Source organism: Synchiropus splendidus, chromosome 12 (genome assembly GCF_027744825.2).
Source record: "Synchiropus splendidus isolate RoL2022-P1 chromosome 12, RoL_Sspl_1.0, whole genome shotgun sequence".
NCBI classification, from domain to species: Eukaryota; Metazoa; Chordata; class Actinopteri; order Syngnathiformes; family Callionymidae; genus Synchiropus; species Synchiropus splendidus.
The window spans coordinates 15,059,519-15,077,016 of NC_071345.1; the positions used below are offsets into that span (position 1 = coordinate 15,059,519).

A 17,498-nucleotide genomic window follows, 5' to 3' on the forward strand; every position below is an offset into this window, starting at 1 on the left:
AGAACCTCCCAGGCTCAAGGCTAGATGGTTACTGCAGAGATAATGTGCTGTGGCAGGTGAATAGATGTTTTGCTGTTTTCACGCAGATATGAAGTGAGTGGACTGAGTTATGTGAAAAAACAAGTCTGTTGTTGAAAGAACACATCCTGTTTTTCCAAAAATGACCCTGAGGTCATAATGCGGTGTGACCTGAACCATTACCTGCACTTTCAAGGTGACCTTTATTTGTCAAAATATTCACATTAGAGAATGATTCATTGGACTCTTTCCACGGGCCGCAGGTGAGCGTGAAGAGGGCGGGGAGGAGACAACGAATGAGTGACAGCTATGATCATGGATGTCATTTCTATTCATGTTAAACATGCTGTTGTGTTCACACACATGCAAGTGATGTTTGTTCACTTCTCACACGCATCGCTGTTCGACAGCTTTCTTCACACACTGACCTTTAACCATTGAATGATCAGATCAGTCAGTCCATTATTGTGGCCTTCTTATCATTTGTGCATTTAAGGTAGTGAGTCGATAAAAAAATAAGTAGCAAACATTCACTTGAGCAATAAAAAAATGGAGAAAAGAAATTGATTGGACGTCTTTAATACAAATCTATTCATAAATAATAAAAGCAGTAAAAGCCTGGAAACGTTACGTCAGTAAACACAATAAAAGGAACAGTTCATCTTCAGGAACTTTGCCGGCTCACGGTGAGGTGACGGACTAGGATGAGGAGGTTGAGTCACCCCTGGCTCGGGCCGCCAGCTTCTGTCTCAGTTCTCGGATCTCCTTCAGCAGTTGTCTCTCACTGGTGTCCAGCTGCGTCCGTCCTCGGTCCAGAGACACTGACGTAGACCAGAGAACAAGCATGACCAAGAGTCTCATCGGCTTCATCTTCCGGAGACGGTTAACCGGGCATCTTGAGTATCAGATATCTTGTCAGCAGCACAATCATCTTAACAGTAACAGTTGCAGGGTGATATTGGTTCTGTTTGATCAATTCCTTGTTCTTGGTTACGACACCAGATGACACACAAACACTGTCACATGTGGATACAAATACAAGCAAACACCTTTGTCTAAATGTAAGATTTTGGATCGAAGCATGTCATCATATGAACTTTATCATGTGATTCCATCTGGATATATATACTCAGTAATACACAAAGGGAATATTTATTTTATGTTAACATGGGAGGGAGCAGGATGGATAGGATCAGGAAGCAGTAGATCAGAGGGACACCACATGTCAGGTGTTTAGGAGACAAAGTCAGAGAGGTTAGACAGAGATGGTTTGGACCTGTACAGAGGAGTGATAGCCAGTACATTGGTAGGAAGATGTTGAGGTTGGAACTGCCAGGCAGAAGGTGGAGAGGAAGGCCAAAGAGGAGAGTTATGGAAGTAGTGAAGGAGCACATGAGGTTTGTAGGTTTGAGAGAAGAGGAAGCAGAAGAAGATTCAGCGAATGGTATGTTTTTAGATGTAGCCTTCTACTTATTTGCACATCACAGTTGTACTTCAACAGTTAAATATGATCAGTAAATAAAAAACTACAATAACTTCAGACTACCAGAGAAACCAGTTTATTTTAAGCCCTTTTCCCATTGTTGACCCTGAGTAAACCCTGCAGGCTTATTGGGTCAGTAAAGCAGCAGAGTATGTAATAGCCATGAGCAGAATTCCGGAGGCCCGAGTCCGGCTCCTATTTAGTTTTATGGAACCGCACTGCCAGAACTAACACTTTTTGTTCATGTTAGCTACCAGAATTTGTTTGTTTGTGAGTGTTAAACATGTTTATGAGGAAGCAATAAACCTATTTTAGCGACAGAGTTAAGCAACCGGTGCCGAGCTGCACTGTACAGCTTAGTGTGCCTGTATCTGCAGTGTGTTTCCTTCATGTTGTTTTAATGTGAAATTAAAAATGTTATTTTGTTACAAAAACCCTGATTAGCAAACGTCTGTTGGAATGATGTTGCTTTAATGAATTAGATGTTTATGGATTAAGATGATTTACTTCAAAAAGACAGATGTAACATGTATTTTTTGTGACTAATATACAAGTTTCTGATCAGTGCCACCAAATAATTTCATATGTAAAACAGTCCTAAAAGTAGTCATTTTCCCATCTTTATTTTCAGTTTTAAGACAAATCCTTAACTTTCATTGTCTCTGTTCGCTTCGTAACATCATTTTTTAAGTGTTTGCATTTTGGAGCACTTTTTTTGGGCTACATTGAGTTCTGAGGCCACTATCAAGAAACGACACGCACCGTGAAGTGAAACGTCAGTGGACTGTTTGTCCATCATTCTGCCATGAAAGTATGTTGTCAAGTTAGTGCTGCATCAGGTTTATAAACAATTTGACGCTGTGCTCTGAGCGGAAGGAGACATGCGCGCGCATATGACGAGTGCACAGCTCAGTGTGCAAGAGAGTTGGAGTGTCAGGTCGAAATGTTTTTAGAAATTGACCAAGACTCCACTAGTTAGGGCATCCACTTAGTAACATGGAGTTTTGAGAGGTGTCAGTGTTCGGTTGTATCGAACATTTATGGCCTTTCTCTTAAGAATTGTCAAATGTCAATAAGTCTGTCGTCAGAGTGAAAATAAAAGGTGGTTTCAGACTCACAGCAAGAGGAGGAGCTGTCCTCTGAAGTGGAACTGTTGAGACACACCATCTTGGTCCTCTCGCCCGCTGAAGTTGAAGGTCCAGCTGTCGGGCTGCCTGCACCAGCTGCAGCAGGCAGTTGTGAATGCAGTGGCACCTCACTTTGCTGAGTCAGGCCTTCTGACAAAAGGAAACTGGGGATGCAAATGTGTTCGCAGAAACGACTGTGTGTGTGTTGTATACCGTACTTGTGCCTGACGGAGCCTGCGGCTGGCTTTGCTCTTGTACCGGGGCTCTGGCTCTCGCCACTTCCTGCCTCTGTGACACATCATCAACACAATTGAACATGTTCTTGTGATTGTCAATTTAGCAAATTATGAATCTGACGGCGCGAATCGTGTTGACACTGCAGCTGTTGGCACCTTCTGTCCCGCCAGCCTCTCCTGATCTGCCAGAGTTTTCCTGTGAAGCCCTGCCAGTGCCCCCACTTGTCTCTCCCGAGTGGCATCGCTCTGCTCCAGGCGCGGTGCCATCGCCCCTCGCCGCTCTGACTCCAAGCTCCGCTGGCAAGCGTTGGGTGGCCATTCCTCCCGGGCCTGTGTGAGACAAGACACATGAGCGGACCACAGAAACCTGCGAGGGAAGGACTGCTTATTGACTAGTCATGCTGAGACGCGCAGAAATTACAGTCGGTTTGACTCACGTGCATGTTTTTGTTTGAGCTCTGGATCGGTACTCTAGAGCCAGACGTCTCTGCATCAACCTTCCTCACCCTCAGCCCCTCGTCCTCTTCAGTATCCTGCTGTTGTGACAGGCGCTGCAGTGATCCACAATGAGGGACAATAATCAGAAGAGGACAAGTGGAAGCAGGAAGCAACAGCTGACCAAATCAAAGCATTTCAGGGATAACCATCGCACATAAATACTGGAACTGTGAGTAATTCCTTCTCACTACTCACTGTAACTCAAATATATTTGATAGAACTCAACACTGCCCTGGCCACATTTGCAGGTTTTACATGAACAAACCTGACTAGCTCATCCCTCAATGCCTCAAGGGCATCTCGCTCACACTGATCCCTCTTTGGCAGCAAGGAGAAGAGCCAAGTGACTGTTGTGTGACAGATAACTCTATATTCATATGTATTTATATGTAGTTTATATCAGCATCTTTCTGTTAAAGCACAATCATTACATCACGTATAACTCCTCTTCGGGACCTGTATGTCTCCAGGACCCAGAGACGTGCAGGTGGGATCAGAGCCGACCCTTCTCACCCTGGTCATGGACTGTGTGTCCTTCTTCCCTCTGGCAGGAGGCTACGGTCGATCCACAGACCAGAACCTCCCGTCACAGGAACATCATCTTCCCCTCAGCCGTCAGATTGATGAATTCATGATCAGTCTTTGTTGTTTGTAGTTTATTTATTAGTTACTTCTATTACTATGGTTTATTTTTATTCATTTATTTGTAATTTATACAGATTTTATTTGTTTATTTTGTTCATTATTACACAGTGTACCGAAGCACTTTCCTTGGAACATTGTAAATAAAGCTTTTTCTGATTTCTAACGCAACATAGTTTAAGCAAACACAAGTGCAGCAACTTCACTATCGTTGTAGGAACAAGAATTCACCCACTTTTTCAAATGATGATCGAGTGCAAGATGTCTGTCCAGGTGTGTAGGAAACATGACGGCTGACGAATGTGAACAGACGGACTGGGCTCTGCTGACAATATTATCTTGAAGATAGTATAACCTTTAAACTAATAACCTTATGTAGAAAACATGCATGCTACCATGCCCTGCTGTGTTATATGCTATATGCTACACATGTCTTTGTACATATATTTTGTTTGCTATTTAAAGATCATAAATGTACAGTACATGATGCGCTGACAGCCTTCGAAGGACTGTTGTGTTCTGAGCGTATTGGCGCGAGTGAGAGACATGAGGGTCAAGAATGAAGACTGAGACCTTTTAGAAGTGTTGTTGGAGGGACAGATGTGGGGCGACAGAAGAGAGTGTCATGTGAGACAAAAACATTGCCTTGCATTCAGAGTCCTGCTCATTGGCATTGTACTGCAGGACTGCTGCATCAACTAAGTATGAAAAGCAAATATAAAAACAGAGATTCTTTCTGCACCTTTCTTCTGTTTTCCTGTTGCACTCTTTGCATCTGCGAGCCTCCGAGTTCCTGATGCTGTTGGAAGCTTCTTTTGGTGGGATCCAGCAGCCCCAACTCCTCCACCTCCAGCTCTCTCTTCATGGCAGCCAACCTATGAAGTAAAAGAGCCATCAGGTTCCACTTCGATGCAATAATTTAAAGCCTCTGTGATACATCTGTTTTTACCTCTTCATCTGCTCAGACAGCTTTTCTTCCTCTCGTGCCAAGATGTTCCTTCGTTGCTCTTCTGCCTTTTGCAGTAGCTCCTGTTTCACCAAACACCAAATATTTTGTTGATCTGATGGAACATTTGGGTTTCAGAGAGGGTATTGTTTACCTGGTGTGAGGAAAATGCCATCTGTTCTGCTTGGCGCCGCACAAAGTTAGACCGCAGCACTGACACATCCTGTCTATAGAAAACAGACAACTTTCTCCTTAAGCACAGCATTCAAACTTGACCTAAGGCTGCTGGGGCCAAACCCCAACTCCACTTCAAGGGTAGAAATACAGTGCTGAAAATCTTACATCTCTCTGAAGCACTCTGCCTCCTGCTGTTGGATTTTGTTCCTCTCCTGGCTTCGATACTCCACGATGAATTCTGGATACTGGTTGAATATGGGGTACTGCCCATGTGCCAGAGGAGTAAAGTCATTCAGCATCATCTTGGGATGAATGTCACTTGGTGTGTTGTTCATCAACCGGTGGGCCTCTTTGATCATGGCGCCCACATCCAAGTTGTTCCGATGGTGAAAGAAATACTGCCAACACAGAGGAGGCGCACCAATGACTGTGGAGTGGGAACAAACAACAACAGGAGGAGGAGGAGGAGCCGGGTTGATACCTCAAAGTCCTGCTTCTGGAAGCAAAGAAGGAGAGGCCTGCGACAGCAGGTAATGTAGGCTACACAAGCCATCAGCAGGAAGGAAGGATGGTTTGAGAAGACGTTGTCGAAGAGTCGAAGCCACTCGTCACGAGTCAAAACTTCAGAGAACAACGTCTCCAACAGGGGCCACACGTACAGCTGCAAAACAACCAGAAGGTCGAGTGAGGAGTGCATTTTTTGAAACACATTGAAGATTTGTTAGCTGTAACATTTATTTAATTCAGTGCACAATATCAGTGACATCCACTTCAGATATGTTTAAAAATATTTATACTTCTGTCCATCAAATATCAAAAGTCTTTAGTTCAATCTGACTATTATCACCAGGTTTGAACTGCTTTTCCCAACAGTAACCACCACAACACATTTTATTAGTCCCCTTCATAGTGCACATGCATTTGAATGCTTCAATCACCTTTTTGTTTCAGACCCACTGTACTGAAGCATCTGTTTGCATGACCTAATTTCTTTATGCACGCAACTGTCCACTTTACAATACAATATAAATGCAAAGAAAAAACGTGAACTGACTTGCGAGGAGATGCCGTATTTGAGCAGGTGGCGCAGAAGACCAGGGTCATGATAAGCCAGAACGTTCTCCGTCATGCTCAGGATGTTCAGAGGTGGGTTGGGAAAGTACTCGAACCAATGCTGACACCAATTCACTGAGCAAAATAAAAGCTCATGTCAATGCCAATACAAGCTATCCAGAAACACAAGACAAAGTCAGGAGGTTTGAAGTTTATTATTATTATTATTATTATTACATACCGATAACAGTTGCCACCACCTCAAAGCAAAGCAGAGGATTGTTCGGAAAGAGCTTGACAAAAGGGAAGGAAACCAGTGGAAGATATTCTACCTCACCGAAGATAGCAGCCCAGTGAGCGAGTGCAGACAAAACTCTTCAAACAGAAAAGATAGAATCATTTCAGAGATTTGCTGACATTTCAGGTGCTGAGCAAACCACAAGAGAACGTACCTGAGAAGACCTCGCTGGAGCTTCTGGCTTTTTATGGGGTACTTGTGTTGCAGCGATACAAAGGCTGGGTGGAGCCCTCTGTCAATGAGAGTGCTGTATGCTACATAGTTCTCTGGCAGGCACAGCAAAGAGCGCCACAAAAACATCCTGCAACATGCAAAAAATAAAATAATAATAATACATTGTTTTTTTTCATTGTAATTGTCAGATTGCTAAATTAATTCTTACCTATATTTAGCAGGATATTCTCCAAACTCATTGAGCAAAGCGTCCAGTCGTTCCTTGTCCAAGCCAGTAGGGAACACATTCTTTTCAAAATAAAGACACCAGTGAGTAAAAAAATGTTAGTAAAAATATATCTATTTTGTTTTACATTGGTAACCTCTTTATCCTCAGCAGAAGGATTAGTTCTCTTCATCAGTGATGTGGTTCCCCAGGGCTTGGTTGACCTCTGCCTGACCTCTGGTTTATCTTTGGCATGCAGCTTTGACAATTCCTGAGCTTCTGTGCCTACTGCCACCTGGAGGAAATGAGGGTGAAAAAAAAGTAACCAAAACCAATGAATTTGTCAGAAACAACGTGGACTTGTTACATACCTTGATTGATTCTTGTGTCAGATCATGGATGCTGTAGACACTGATGCTGCCATTATCCAGAACAGCAGCAACATGGCGACCATTCGGGCTGACAGCCACAGAAATGATGGCCAAATCGGGGGAACCGAGGTGGAAAAGCAGCTTGCAGGAGTTAATATTAATGAAACGCATCAAGCCATCTTGGCTGAGAACACCGAGAGTCTAAGAAAAAAGAAATTCAGGTATCCATTATGCCGAGGATATATATGTTTACTATACATTTATATATAGGTTGTGCACACTCAACGTGATAGTAAAATTACAATTCATGTGGAAGTCTGGGTGAGTGTTATGATTCACCATACCCACGGTTGGCTCACCTGACCAGCTGCTTCATCAAAGGTGTCAGGCAGAAATTCCAGCTGTTTTACAGTTCGAACCTCATCTGGCATCTGGATCACTTTCACCAGCTCTTTGCTCTCTAAACACCACAAGTGCAGCAAGTAGGAGCGCCCTCCAGCGGCCAGCAATTTGCCGTCTCTGTAGAAACAAGGAAAACTTTAGTCATCTGTCAAAAGTGAATGAAACAGTTGTATGTGCAAAAGAGTAGTATTAGAGACATACCGAGATACAGCGAATGCCCTGTAAGAAATTCTTGGGCCACAGTCCAGAGCAGGGAGCTGATATTCGCAGGTCAGAGTGTCACTCTCCCATGCAAAAACAGAATCGTCGCTGAAACAGCTAAGTATGGTGTTGCTGTGAGGGATGTAGAACACCTGTATGTGGTAACAGACAGGACATACTTCATTTGTGTGCTTGTCAGTTTTAAATAAAATAATAATAAAGCATTGATTTGAATGAAAACTCCTAAATGTTTTATTTAAAACACACTGACCAGAAAATGATATCAGTGTCTTGTATCTCAAAAAAAAAATGCTTTACCTTTTGAATACCAACAGATTTTTTGACACTGAGCTTCCGTTTTCGTTCAAAAGTGTCCAGGTCCCAGATCTGAGCAACATCTGACGACGTGGTGATTGCTGAGCGTCCTGAGTTGTGGACCGAGATTGACGAAACTGTTCCCTCATGGCCCTGCATCCAGCTGACCATCTGCTTTGTGTCTGTACAAAGGAACAGTAGGTAAAGCACAAAGACGATCTCTTTGATATGTCAGCTTGTGATGCAAAATAATAGAGGAAGAACCTTTGTCAAAGCACTTGATACTGTTGTCGGCAAGGGCCACGAGGAACTCCTTCTGTCTGTGCAGGTTGTAGGCCAGAGCGGTGCAAGGTTGTCCTGTCCTCTGCACGAGACAAAATCTGGAAAGAAAAAGGTCTGGTGTCAAAAATAAATAGATAATAGATACCACATTCTTAGATTTCTCATGAATCAGCAATCACCTGTTTCTGCTAATGTCAAAAATGTACATGTTGCCATGGTGATCACCAGCCAGGAAGGACTCTCCATTACCATCAAAGGCCACATGAAGAAACCTGACAATCCTGGACTTCTGACCGGTGCGAACCACTCTGGCCAGCACCCTGCAAGACAAGAGTTGGATTTGAGCATTTTGAACATTTTGCTCGATTAAAAAAAAAACTTTATGAGAATTGATAATAATAATAACAATATTAACAACAACAATAATAATAATAAAAGAATTATAGAACGTAAATAAATGTCTTTTGAGGCTAAAAACGCACTCAAAAGTGCGTGAAAGTGAATAATGGCTTATCCTTAGAATACTACACTCAACATTCTAGTCAATATATTCTGTGTTGCTGTTTTAAAGAGGCGGTGCGGGGGACAATCTGTTTGTTCTCCATTTACACAATAGCTACTCTTAAGAGTCACAGTACAGTTGGCTCGACATTAGAAAAGTTTTTACCAATACCTTTTTCCTGGTGTTGGTTTTCGATGCCATATCTTCCCCTCCTCCTTGTTCCCGATATCTGTCACTTCCATTTGTTACGGGGAATTGCGCATTAAACAGTCATTTCAGAAAGCCTGGTAACTTGTTCACTGGTGGTGGAAACAGCGCGAAATTTAAAATTCACTGCAGTATTCAAATGCGACCTCACGGCCTGGTCGGTTATGATAACCGTTGCGTTTAAGAAAATAGGTTAAAGAAGCTGACGAGAAAGTTGAAAGATTAGAAAGTAGTTTGAGCTCTGGCTTCCGTCTGGACGGTTTTTGATCTGTCTCGAAAACAGAAAACCTGTCGCACAGTACTTGCGTACAAAGTAGCTTCAGAAGGTGCATGATGGGAGATGTAGTGTTACAAGGGAGTGTAGGCTCTCAGCGGACCAATCAACAGTTACAGAGATGGACTTAGGATGTCGTCACAAAGCAACTACGTAAAACACCTTTTCTTATCGAACTGTAATTCTAAAAACACAATGTGACGTCATAATTTCGCGCGAATTGAGGGGGTGAAACTTTTTCCTTTGTAGAAGTACATTACCAAAATGATGAAATGTGATGAATTCCCGTCCATACAACTTTGCATTCAAAATAAAGTACGGAACCACGGTGCATAAATCAATGTCATCCTTATTTTCGGTATGGCACATTTTTTTTCATATATGGTATAGAAAGAAGTGAAAAACATACATTGTTGATTCTATATCGATGGATTAAAAGAGTTAAAAAAGCCAATGCGCGCACGAGTTGTTTTATTTTGAAGAGTACAACCGGATGTGCTTTGTCATGTCCGATGTATCTTCATTTCAAAAACAGCTAACAGCGATTAGCCACGTCATGTAAAGTTAGCGCTGTAGCGCTTTCACTGTCAAGGAACACCGCGCTTCGCGTTTCGCTGGAGTACAGTGGTCGGGTTCGACTAGCACTTTCACCGTATCGCCTCGCTCGCCATCGTATGGGAACATGTCGGACATTGGGGACTGGTTCCGAAGCATCCCCCTCATCACCCGGACCTGGTTCGCTGCCTCCATTGCAGTCCCCCTCGTTGGGAAGCTAGGGCTGATCAACCCAATGAATCTCCTCCTGTCCCCGACCTTGTTCTTGAACAGATTCCACGTATGTGCCTCTTTGTGTCGACATGTTCGAACTGAAATGTTGCGTTTTTGTGAGCTAGCAGGTGGCTAAACTCACTCGGGCCCCAGTGCTGACAGCCAATCAGAATGCGAGACGTAGGAAGTCGCGTTCTGAAACTGACATTGGCGTCAAAACAATCACAAAATGAGGTGTCCGAAGCGACTTTAAAGGTGTAAATACTTTGTGTTAATATTCGGTTCATATAGATTGAGAAACTGTATTCCCCCCCCCCCCCGTATCGTTATACACTTAAAAGTACTCCTCGATTAAGACAGTAAACATTCAGTTGGCTATTATTGTAGCTGACCTTTATACAGTGTCATAAAGTTGTTGATTTACTGTTGTGTCATTGATCATTTAATAATCTTCATGTTTTTGTGTGTGTGTGTCTTTCCCTGCAGCTCTGGAGGCCTGTGACAGCAGCCCTATATTTCCCGGTCTATCCTAACACTGGGTTCCTCTTCCTGGTCAACATGTACTTCCTGTACCATTATTCAACACGATTAGAAACAGGTTAGAACACTGGCTAACATACCGCTCTTATTCACCTCTTTCTCCGCCATGTTCAGATGTTTTTCTTTGGTTGCAGGGGTGTTTGATGGCAGACCCGCAGACTACGCCTTCCTGCTACTTTTTAACTGGATCTGCATTGTTGTATCCTTCTGTCCACATTTATTTCTGCTGATATTTTGCCTCCATCAGTCTCCTTCTGTGGAAGTGTGGCTCCTTGCCACTACCTCAGTATCTCTCAGGTCCTGCAGAGATAAATATAGGGCATTAGCAACACCAGCAGCTCCGCCAAACAGTTTTCTCTCTGGCAGAAATGCTGTGGCTGCTTTACTTTAATATAAATATATCACAGTTTAAGATCATTAAGCTTCATATTTTACTTCTCACTCCACCATTACTTTATATTTATGACACAGTAGTTGAAGATGTATGAAACACCGGTGGTGAAATCCGCATTTATTTCTCTTAACTCTGCATCTATAGATTACTGGGCTGCTTTTAAACATGGAGGTAAGATCCTAATGTTTTCCACATATATATCAGTCGTATGACTTTGAACTAAGTTTGTTTTTTCTCATTATGATTTCAGCTCCTTATGATCCCTCTTATTATGTCTGTCCTGTACATCTGGGCTCAGTTTAACAAGGACACGATAGTCTCTTTCTGGTTCGGCACGAGGTTCAAGGTGAGTTTTGTCTTCCTGTTTTAACATGATGGTGGTGTCATGCTGCATGTATTCCTTTGCAGGCACATTACCTGCCGTGGGTGATCTTGATTTTCAACTACCTTATCGGAGGCTCGTAAGTCACTGCTGTTGCCGTCCATGTCAACCTCTGTTGTCGGTGGTTAATTGGGGGGCCTCTGTGTAGGTTTGTGAACGAGCTCATAGGAAACCTGGTGGGTCACCTTTACTTCTTCCTGATGTTCAAGTACCCCATGGACCTGGGTGGACGCTCCTTCCTCACAACACCAGAGTTCATGTGAGTATCTCTGCTCAACTGTGAAGTCAGGTGAACATAAATCTCAGTTGTCAACACCACAGGATGCACATGCATTACTTACATTAGAGAGAAGAATGTGACACGTTTTGAGGTGACCAGTCATGTTTCAAGCAACACATTTCTGGAGACTGTTGACCAGTCAACCAGCCTGAGCTCAGATTGCAGCGAGACATACGAAGAGAGAGAAAATTCATCAAGACAAAGAAGTGAAATGGAAGTGAAGCTGTTAAAGGGCTAAATAAATGGCTTTAATTTATCTTCTCCAGTCTGCCATATTAGCATTCCACTAACTTTACCCCCCCCAACATTGACACAACAGCCATCACAAGTACACAGAAGCAGACACTCGTGCAGTATTCTGAGTCACAATTGCTGTGTGAAAGCTGCTGTGCCACGCAGCAGTTGCTCCCCTGCAGTCGTCTCATATGTGTACAAGTGGATACAATTACGAATGGAAGTTCCTCTTGGAAGGTTGTCATGAATGTGAACATGTGGAATCATGTCTGAAATTTACAGTGTTCCGTGAGCAACGGGCTTGAGACATGTTTGTTTCTGGATTTTTCCATTAAAAACACGCATAGAACCACCGTAGTCATGTTCACCTCCACGATGCTCTGTGTCATCCACTGCTTTTGATGTTTCCACTTCATTTTAATACGTTTGATCAAGTGAGTTTTCATCCTTGAAAAGTGATCATTACTGTGAAGGCGTGGTGGCTCTCATTTAAGCCGTGGCTCTGCGCCACGATCCGTTACATGCAGCGGAATCCCAGCTGCTGCCCACTGATATCACTGGTGGCAGAAAGAGGAGTGCGGGTGTGAACTGGCCAGCCAGACCTCACTTCATCTTCCTGGTTGCTGTAGTATTTCTTTCCAAAAGGGCCACATGATAAACAGTGACTGTTGTGAGGGCCGCCATGCCAAAAGAAAGGCACCGATGACTCAGAAACGTGACAGAAAAAAAATCTTAAGTAACTAGGACGAAATAACCATTAAAGAGAGGATATTAAGAAGTGCAAATATGGCATGAAACCTATAAAAATATTCCATTAACATGCAATTTAATTTGAATATAAATAAAAGTATAGCACAAATACCTCTGAAATATTAAAAGGAAATACATTTTAAGATATATTTTCAATTTTCTTTCAATGTATTTTTAGGAACAAAAAATACTCACTAAAATAGCAGACAAAAAGAAATTTTAGTCATGAACATTTTTGTGTTGTGTTTGTGTTGTCTACAGTGAACAGAATTCAATTTTTTTTCTTTTAAACTCAAACATTGCTGTAACTTATTGAGCTGCATAACACCCGTAATATTATGTTCTATTGACGTATTGTTTTTCCATCTCTAATCTTAAACCTATTTATTAATTCCAACAAAAACATTGTATGATGCTACAGTTAACTGTTTTTTTGTGGGTTGACTGTAGTTCTCGGCCACCAGTGTGCCAGCGTGTGTCATCCAGTCACTCCGAAACAAAACACATGTAGCAACTCTTTGTCTTGTCACCTGAATATTTGCGTGTCATTTCTTGCTGCTTGTTTTCTGACCTCTGGACCCTGTTTCTCTTCAGGTATCGGTTCTTGCCCAACAGAAGAGGAGGAGTCTCTGGGTTCGGAGCCCCTCCCAGCCGGAGACCAGCTGCCCCTGAGCAGGCGGCCGGCGGAGGGCGACGCCACAACTGGGGTCAGGGTTTCCGCCTCGGTGACGATTGATGAGTAGACCCTGATCTTAAACCCCATCGATCAGTCGGGTTGAAAAAAAAAAATGCAGATTTTTAGTCTCATTGAAGTAAACAGAACAAATATTTTATTACGGAGCGGTGTTGTGTTTCACCACGGAGAACAGCCGGACTGAAGACGAGATGTTTTCTGAGTCTTGATGAAGTTATATATTGTAATCCCTTCTCTTTATTCATTCAGTCAGGAGATATGTGGCTTGTTAATTTGACATTCTCACCCCACTCCACCTCTGTGATGCCATATCAGATTACTTTATAATCTGCACTACAGAGAGCGCTGCTCTTGAACGCCTCCTCCTTTTGTTAGTAAGAAACCGATGAGCTCTGGATTGAATATACATGTGTGTAAAATATTTTGAGTTCTGTGTGATGGATTATCTTTTTGACAGCTGAGATGTATCTGATCTTTTTTGTAAATATAACAGTTATTTACAAGACGTCCTTCCTGTCTGTGTCGTGTCTTCTAGCTCAGAATGAGTAAGTCACGCAGGTGTGAACAGGCCAGCCAGACGCCACTTCATCTTCCTGGTCGCTGTAGTGCAGAGGTGGGCGGTTAAACTTCCACAAGGGCCACATTATAAACTGTGACTGTTGTGAGGGGCCGCCATGCCAACAGAAAGGCGCCGATGACGAAACGTGACGGAAAAAAAATGTTGAGTAACAAGGACAAAATGAACCACTAAAGAGAGGATATTAAGAATTGCAAATATGGCATGAAACCTATAAAAATATTCAATTTAATATGCGATTTAATTTGAATATAAATAATAATAATGAAACGATAGCACGAATATCTATGAAATATTAAAAGGAAATTAATTTCAAAATATATTTTCAATTTTCTTTCAATGTATTTTAAGGAACAAAAAATACTCACTAAAATGACGGAAGACATGTAAAATGATTTGAAATTAAAATTTCGAATTTTAGTCCTGAACATGTTATAATTACCGTTCAACTAGTTATGTTAAGGAAGAAACAAGACAACAAATAGTCTGAAAAATATAACAGTTATTTACAAGACGTCATTCCTGTCTGTGTTTCGGGGTCAATACAGAAATATAAAGCCCTGAAGTCGTGATTCATACCGTGAGTTTCAACAGAAAGTCAAAGCTACAAGTCACGTTGTGGTTATTTTTGCATGACAGCTATGACTCAAGTTTACATTTAAACATGGCAGCCGAGCGGTGTGATCCTCAATTAAAGAGCCGTGTTTACTCTGCTGAAGCACGTCAAGTCGGCTTGTGATCATTTAATGAGAGCTGCAGCGTCTGGCTATAATTAGTAAGGAAGACTCTTCAGTCTGTCATCGCGTGAAATTACTCATTTAAATCGACACACATTCCTTGAAGACTTCCTTAATGGGTCGTGGCTGTGTTTCAAATTCTAAAATACATTGTTGCTTCTTGACAGAATGTGCTAATGCTAATGTATTTGATGTGTCAGCCTGCACTTTTATGTGTGGGTTTTAGCTGTTCCATTTTTTCAATTGGTTTTACAGCACATTATTTATTTGAAAATGGTTTGACACCGAGACACAGGGTCAAAAACTCATTGATATTTACTGTCTAGCTCGTGCTACTGGGATGTATAGGCACTGAAGGATGTCGCACACAACTCATCATTCAGGGTGGTGCTGCTTGCTGGCTAAAGTTTGAGGGTGAGCCTGTTTGTCACCACCATCATTTGAACTGAAGAAAATGAATCCATCTATCCAAAGTTTCTGTTGGAAAGATTGCTACAAACAATTGCATTACATTATTGTTATTAGAGAATATCCTCATTTTTAGTTTTTGTTTTGTCACCTCAGCAAACAATGTGTGTACACGAAGTCACCATTGAGAGAACTTAAAAACAACACTAAGCAGTTGAACTGTTTTAAGTGTTGCAGTGCATTATGGGACTTTTTTGTGCGGAGGAACAACAAGGTCTTTGTCAAGTGTTAATAATTCATTCCTAACAAAGGTGTTTAATTTTTCACAGCGTTGCCACGTTCAACTGAAAGTTAGCAATCCAGTCACATATTCTGGCTGATCGCTGACTTTAAATTCAACACTCTCTTCCCCCAGTACGAGGTCTAGTGCACTTCATGCCTTACTAAACAGGGAAGGAAACTGGGGCACAGAATGAAATACACAAAAAAAATAGATCTAATAATGGAGCTAAAATTTACAAAAATTATATACATTTTGTGCTCATTAGAAAACCAATGGAGAAAACATCACCTCAGAAGTAAAAAAACTCGGGAGACTTCAGGAGTCCCTAATAATATAGCAATAATAAAACGGACCTTAAACAGAGATGTACCTTTTGCATTATAAGAATTCTTTCTAGTTTTTTAAAGGCTCAGCGAGGACAATGCTGCAGTACAGAGGGTGAAAGAACACAAATCCTAAAAGGTCTTTGCAACCGTGAGACAGCCATCAAAAGTTTCCCCTTGGTGTCAAAAACCGAAACACACAAGTATAATCATATATTTATTGAGTTACAGCAGACTGAAAGTAGAAAATGAAAATAATGCAAGCGTTATTTGTCGCACACATAATTGCCATGTACAGTCTCCCAGATCGTCTTGAACTAAAGCAGCGATAAAACATCCCTTTAAAATAAGTAAAAAAACAAAAAACGGAGTCGCCCCCATGCTGGACCGCATCCGCCGGCGCTGTCCATGAGGGCGGCGCTCCGTCACCGCTTGGTGCAAGGAGAGGTGGCTCGACAGAACTGTACACTGAGTGAAGTCTGTTGAACTTGAAAAGGAGGTTTCTGGGTATTGTTATTTTAAATCAAGCATGTGGTGCTTCCATGTTTGTAGTTTATCATAGAAAAACAGTGAGTCAAACACTTCCTGCTGCTTTGCTACCAGCTCGATAGCTCTGAGTGAAGCACGACTCGGTACATTCTGTACTGTTCACCCCCCCCCCAGCTGAGTAAAAGCGTACGACAAGTTAGCACATTCAATTGTTGGTGTTGTGGCGCAGTGTTGGTCTGTGTGCAGCTCAGAAAACAAAACGCCTTTTTTAAAAGTACTGAGTAGGTCATTTACTTCGAGAACATGTGTGTATGAGCCGGGCGAGCCAAAGAACTACAACGAAAAAGAAACAAAGCAAGTGCCAGCAAACGTTACTCATACGGGGAGTGATAAAAAAACAGTTTGTTCTCTAGCAAACAAGTCATTTACAGGTCCTTTTTCAAAGCAAAAACATTCTAGAGTTCGGGCACCATTTTTTTTAAAGTAACAAAACACCCCCGTTAAACTATACAAACTTTGCTCTTTTTCAGAAACATATTTACAAAGGTCCCTCTTTTAAAAAAGTCTCTTGAGAACAATGTGTCAAGTCCAGCTTTGGCACTCTCTCTCTCTCGCTCTCAACGTTAGCGTGCGCGCGCCACACGTCAGCGCTTCAACAGCAGGACTCCCCAGTGCTTTGTGATGACATCACAGGAAGGAGCTGGGTTCTGGAAGGGAGCAGACGCAGGTGTGAACCAACAGGAGCCAGGGCTGTTTTCTTCGGTTATTGGCTGCATGAGCAACAGTTCTATTTCAAGTCACTTAAATATTGAGCAGTTCGACCTTTCATTTTGTTGCTCACAGCAATGACAGGCTTCGCTCGGGCCTCGCGCATGTTGCGCAACAGAGAGTAAAAACTAATAATCCAGATGGTTATTGCTGAGGAGGCGGACACCTCCGCCGAGCCGCTCATTTTCACCCTGTGTGTATTTTATTCAGACCAATATATTCAGCATGCAATGTGCTCAACCAGACAGCAGGTGGCAGTAGCGTTCCGGAGCCCCGTGGATAAGGTGAAAAAGAAAACCTCCAAAACTTGACCTGGCATTTTAACTGGATCCGGTCATGTGACCAGAAGTGAGGGGATCGAACGGGGATATCCAAACAAACTGACTCAACGCCACTGAAATCAAGTCACTTCAAACTTTGTCAAATTCCAAATAATCCTGCATGTTTTATTGAATATGGG

The 17,498-nt window shown here is 42.3% G+C and overlaps 3 protein-coding genes across 4 annotated transcripts in view; 1 reads left to right on the forward strand and 2 right to left on the reverse strand.

Moving 5' to 3' along the window:
* Positions 1–567: 567 nt before the first annotated feature.
* Positions 568–10,321, reverse strand: tbc1d31 (TBC1 domain family, member 31). 2 transcript variants are annotated; one of them, XM_053882038.1, is made up of 22 exons: positions 9,102–10,321; positions 8,608–8,748; positions 8,411–8,526; positions 8,150–8,328; positions 7,832–7,983; positions 7,588–7,747; positions 7,229–7,429; positions 7,015–7,152; positions 6,861–6,940; positions 6,633–6,779; positions 6,422–6,555; positions 6,182–6,315; positions 5,609–5,788; positions 5,293–5,525; positions 5,105–5,177; positions 4,954–5,033; positions 4,747–4,879; positions 3,302–3,415; positions 3,021–3,194; positions 2,847–2,916; positions 2,620–2,778; positions 568–839 (listed from the first exon to the last, which is right to left on the reverse strand). In XM_053882038.1, the coding sequence occupies exons 1-22, from the start codon at positions 9,170–9,172 to the stop codon at positions 718–720; spliced, it is 2,991 nt and encodes a 996-aa protein (XP_053738013.1). In that variant the 5' UTR covers positions 9,173–10,321; the 3' UTR covers positions 568–717. The 2 variants fall into 2 exon arrangements, with proteins under 2 accessions (XP_053738013.1, XP_053738012.1); XM_053882037.1 differs by having other exon boundaries at positions 7,006–7,152.
* derl1 (derlin 1) lies at positions 9,915–13,958 on the forward strand. Its single transcript, XM_053882063.1, has 8 exons — positions 9,915–10,246; positions 10,666–10,777; positions 10,854–10,918; positions 11,258–11,284; positions 11,364–11,459; positions 11,522–11,574; positions 11,644–11,754; positions 13,354–13,958. The coding sequence occupies exons 1-8, from the start codon at positions 10,094–10,096 to the stop codon at positions 13,493–13,495; spliced, it is 759 nt and encodes a 252-aa protein (XP_053738038.1). The 5' UTR covers positions 9,915–10,093; the 3' UTR covers positions 13,496–13,958.
* A 1,470-nt stretch (positions 13,959–15,428) lies between these two features.
* The window catches only part of zhx2a (zinc fingers and homeoboxes 2a), a 32,274-nt gene continuing 30,204 nt past the window's right edge, over positions 15,429–17,498 (reverse strand). The window contains exon 13 of the mRNA XM_053882040.1: positions 15,429–16,977. The gene's annotated coding sequence lies outside the window, so the exon portion shown is untranslated. The remainder of the gene's footprint in view (positions 16,978–17,498) is intronic.

Coding starts and splice junctions, on each gene's coding strand:
- tbc1d31 (XM_053882037.1), bottom strand. CDS start 9,172: ATGGAAGTGACAGATATCGGGAACAAGGAGGAGGGGAAGATATGGCAT. Junction 8,329..8,410: donor TATCAAGTGCTTTGACAAAG/GTTCTTCCTCTA, acceptor TCCTTTGTACAG/ACACAAAGCAGATGGTCAGC. Junction 5,178..5,292: donor GCAGAGTGCTTCAGAGAGAT/GTAAGATTTTCA, acceptor TGTTTTCTATAG/ACAGGATGTGTCAGTGCTGC.
- derl1 (XM_053882063.1), top strand. CDS start 10,094: ATGTCGGACATTGGGGACTGGTTCCGAAGCATCCCCCTCATCACCCGG. Junction 11,575..11,643: donor AACTACCTTATCGGAGGCTC/GTAAGTCACTGC, acceptor GCCTCTGTGTAG/GTTTGTGAACGAGCTCATAG. Junction 11,755..13,353: donor CTCACAACACCAGAGTTCAT/GTGAGTATCTCT, acceptor GTTTCTCTTCAG/GTATCGGTTCTTGCCCAACA.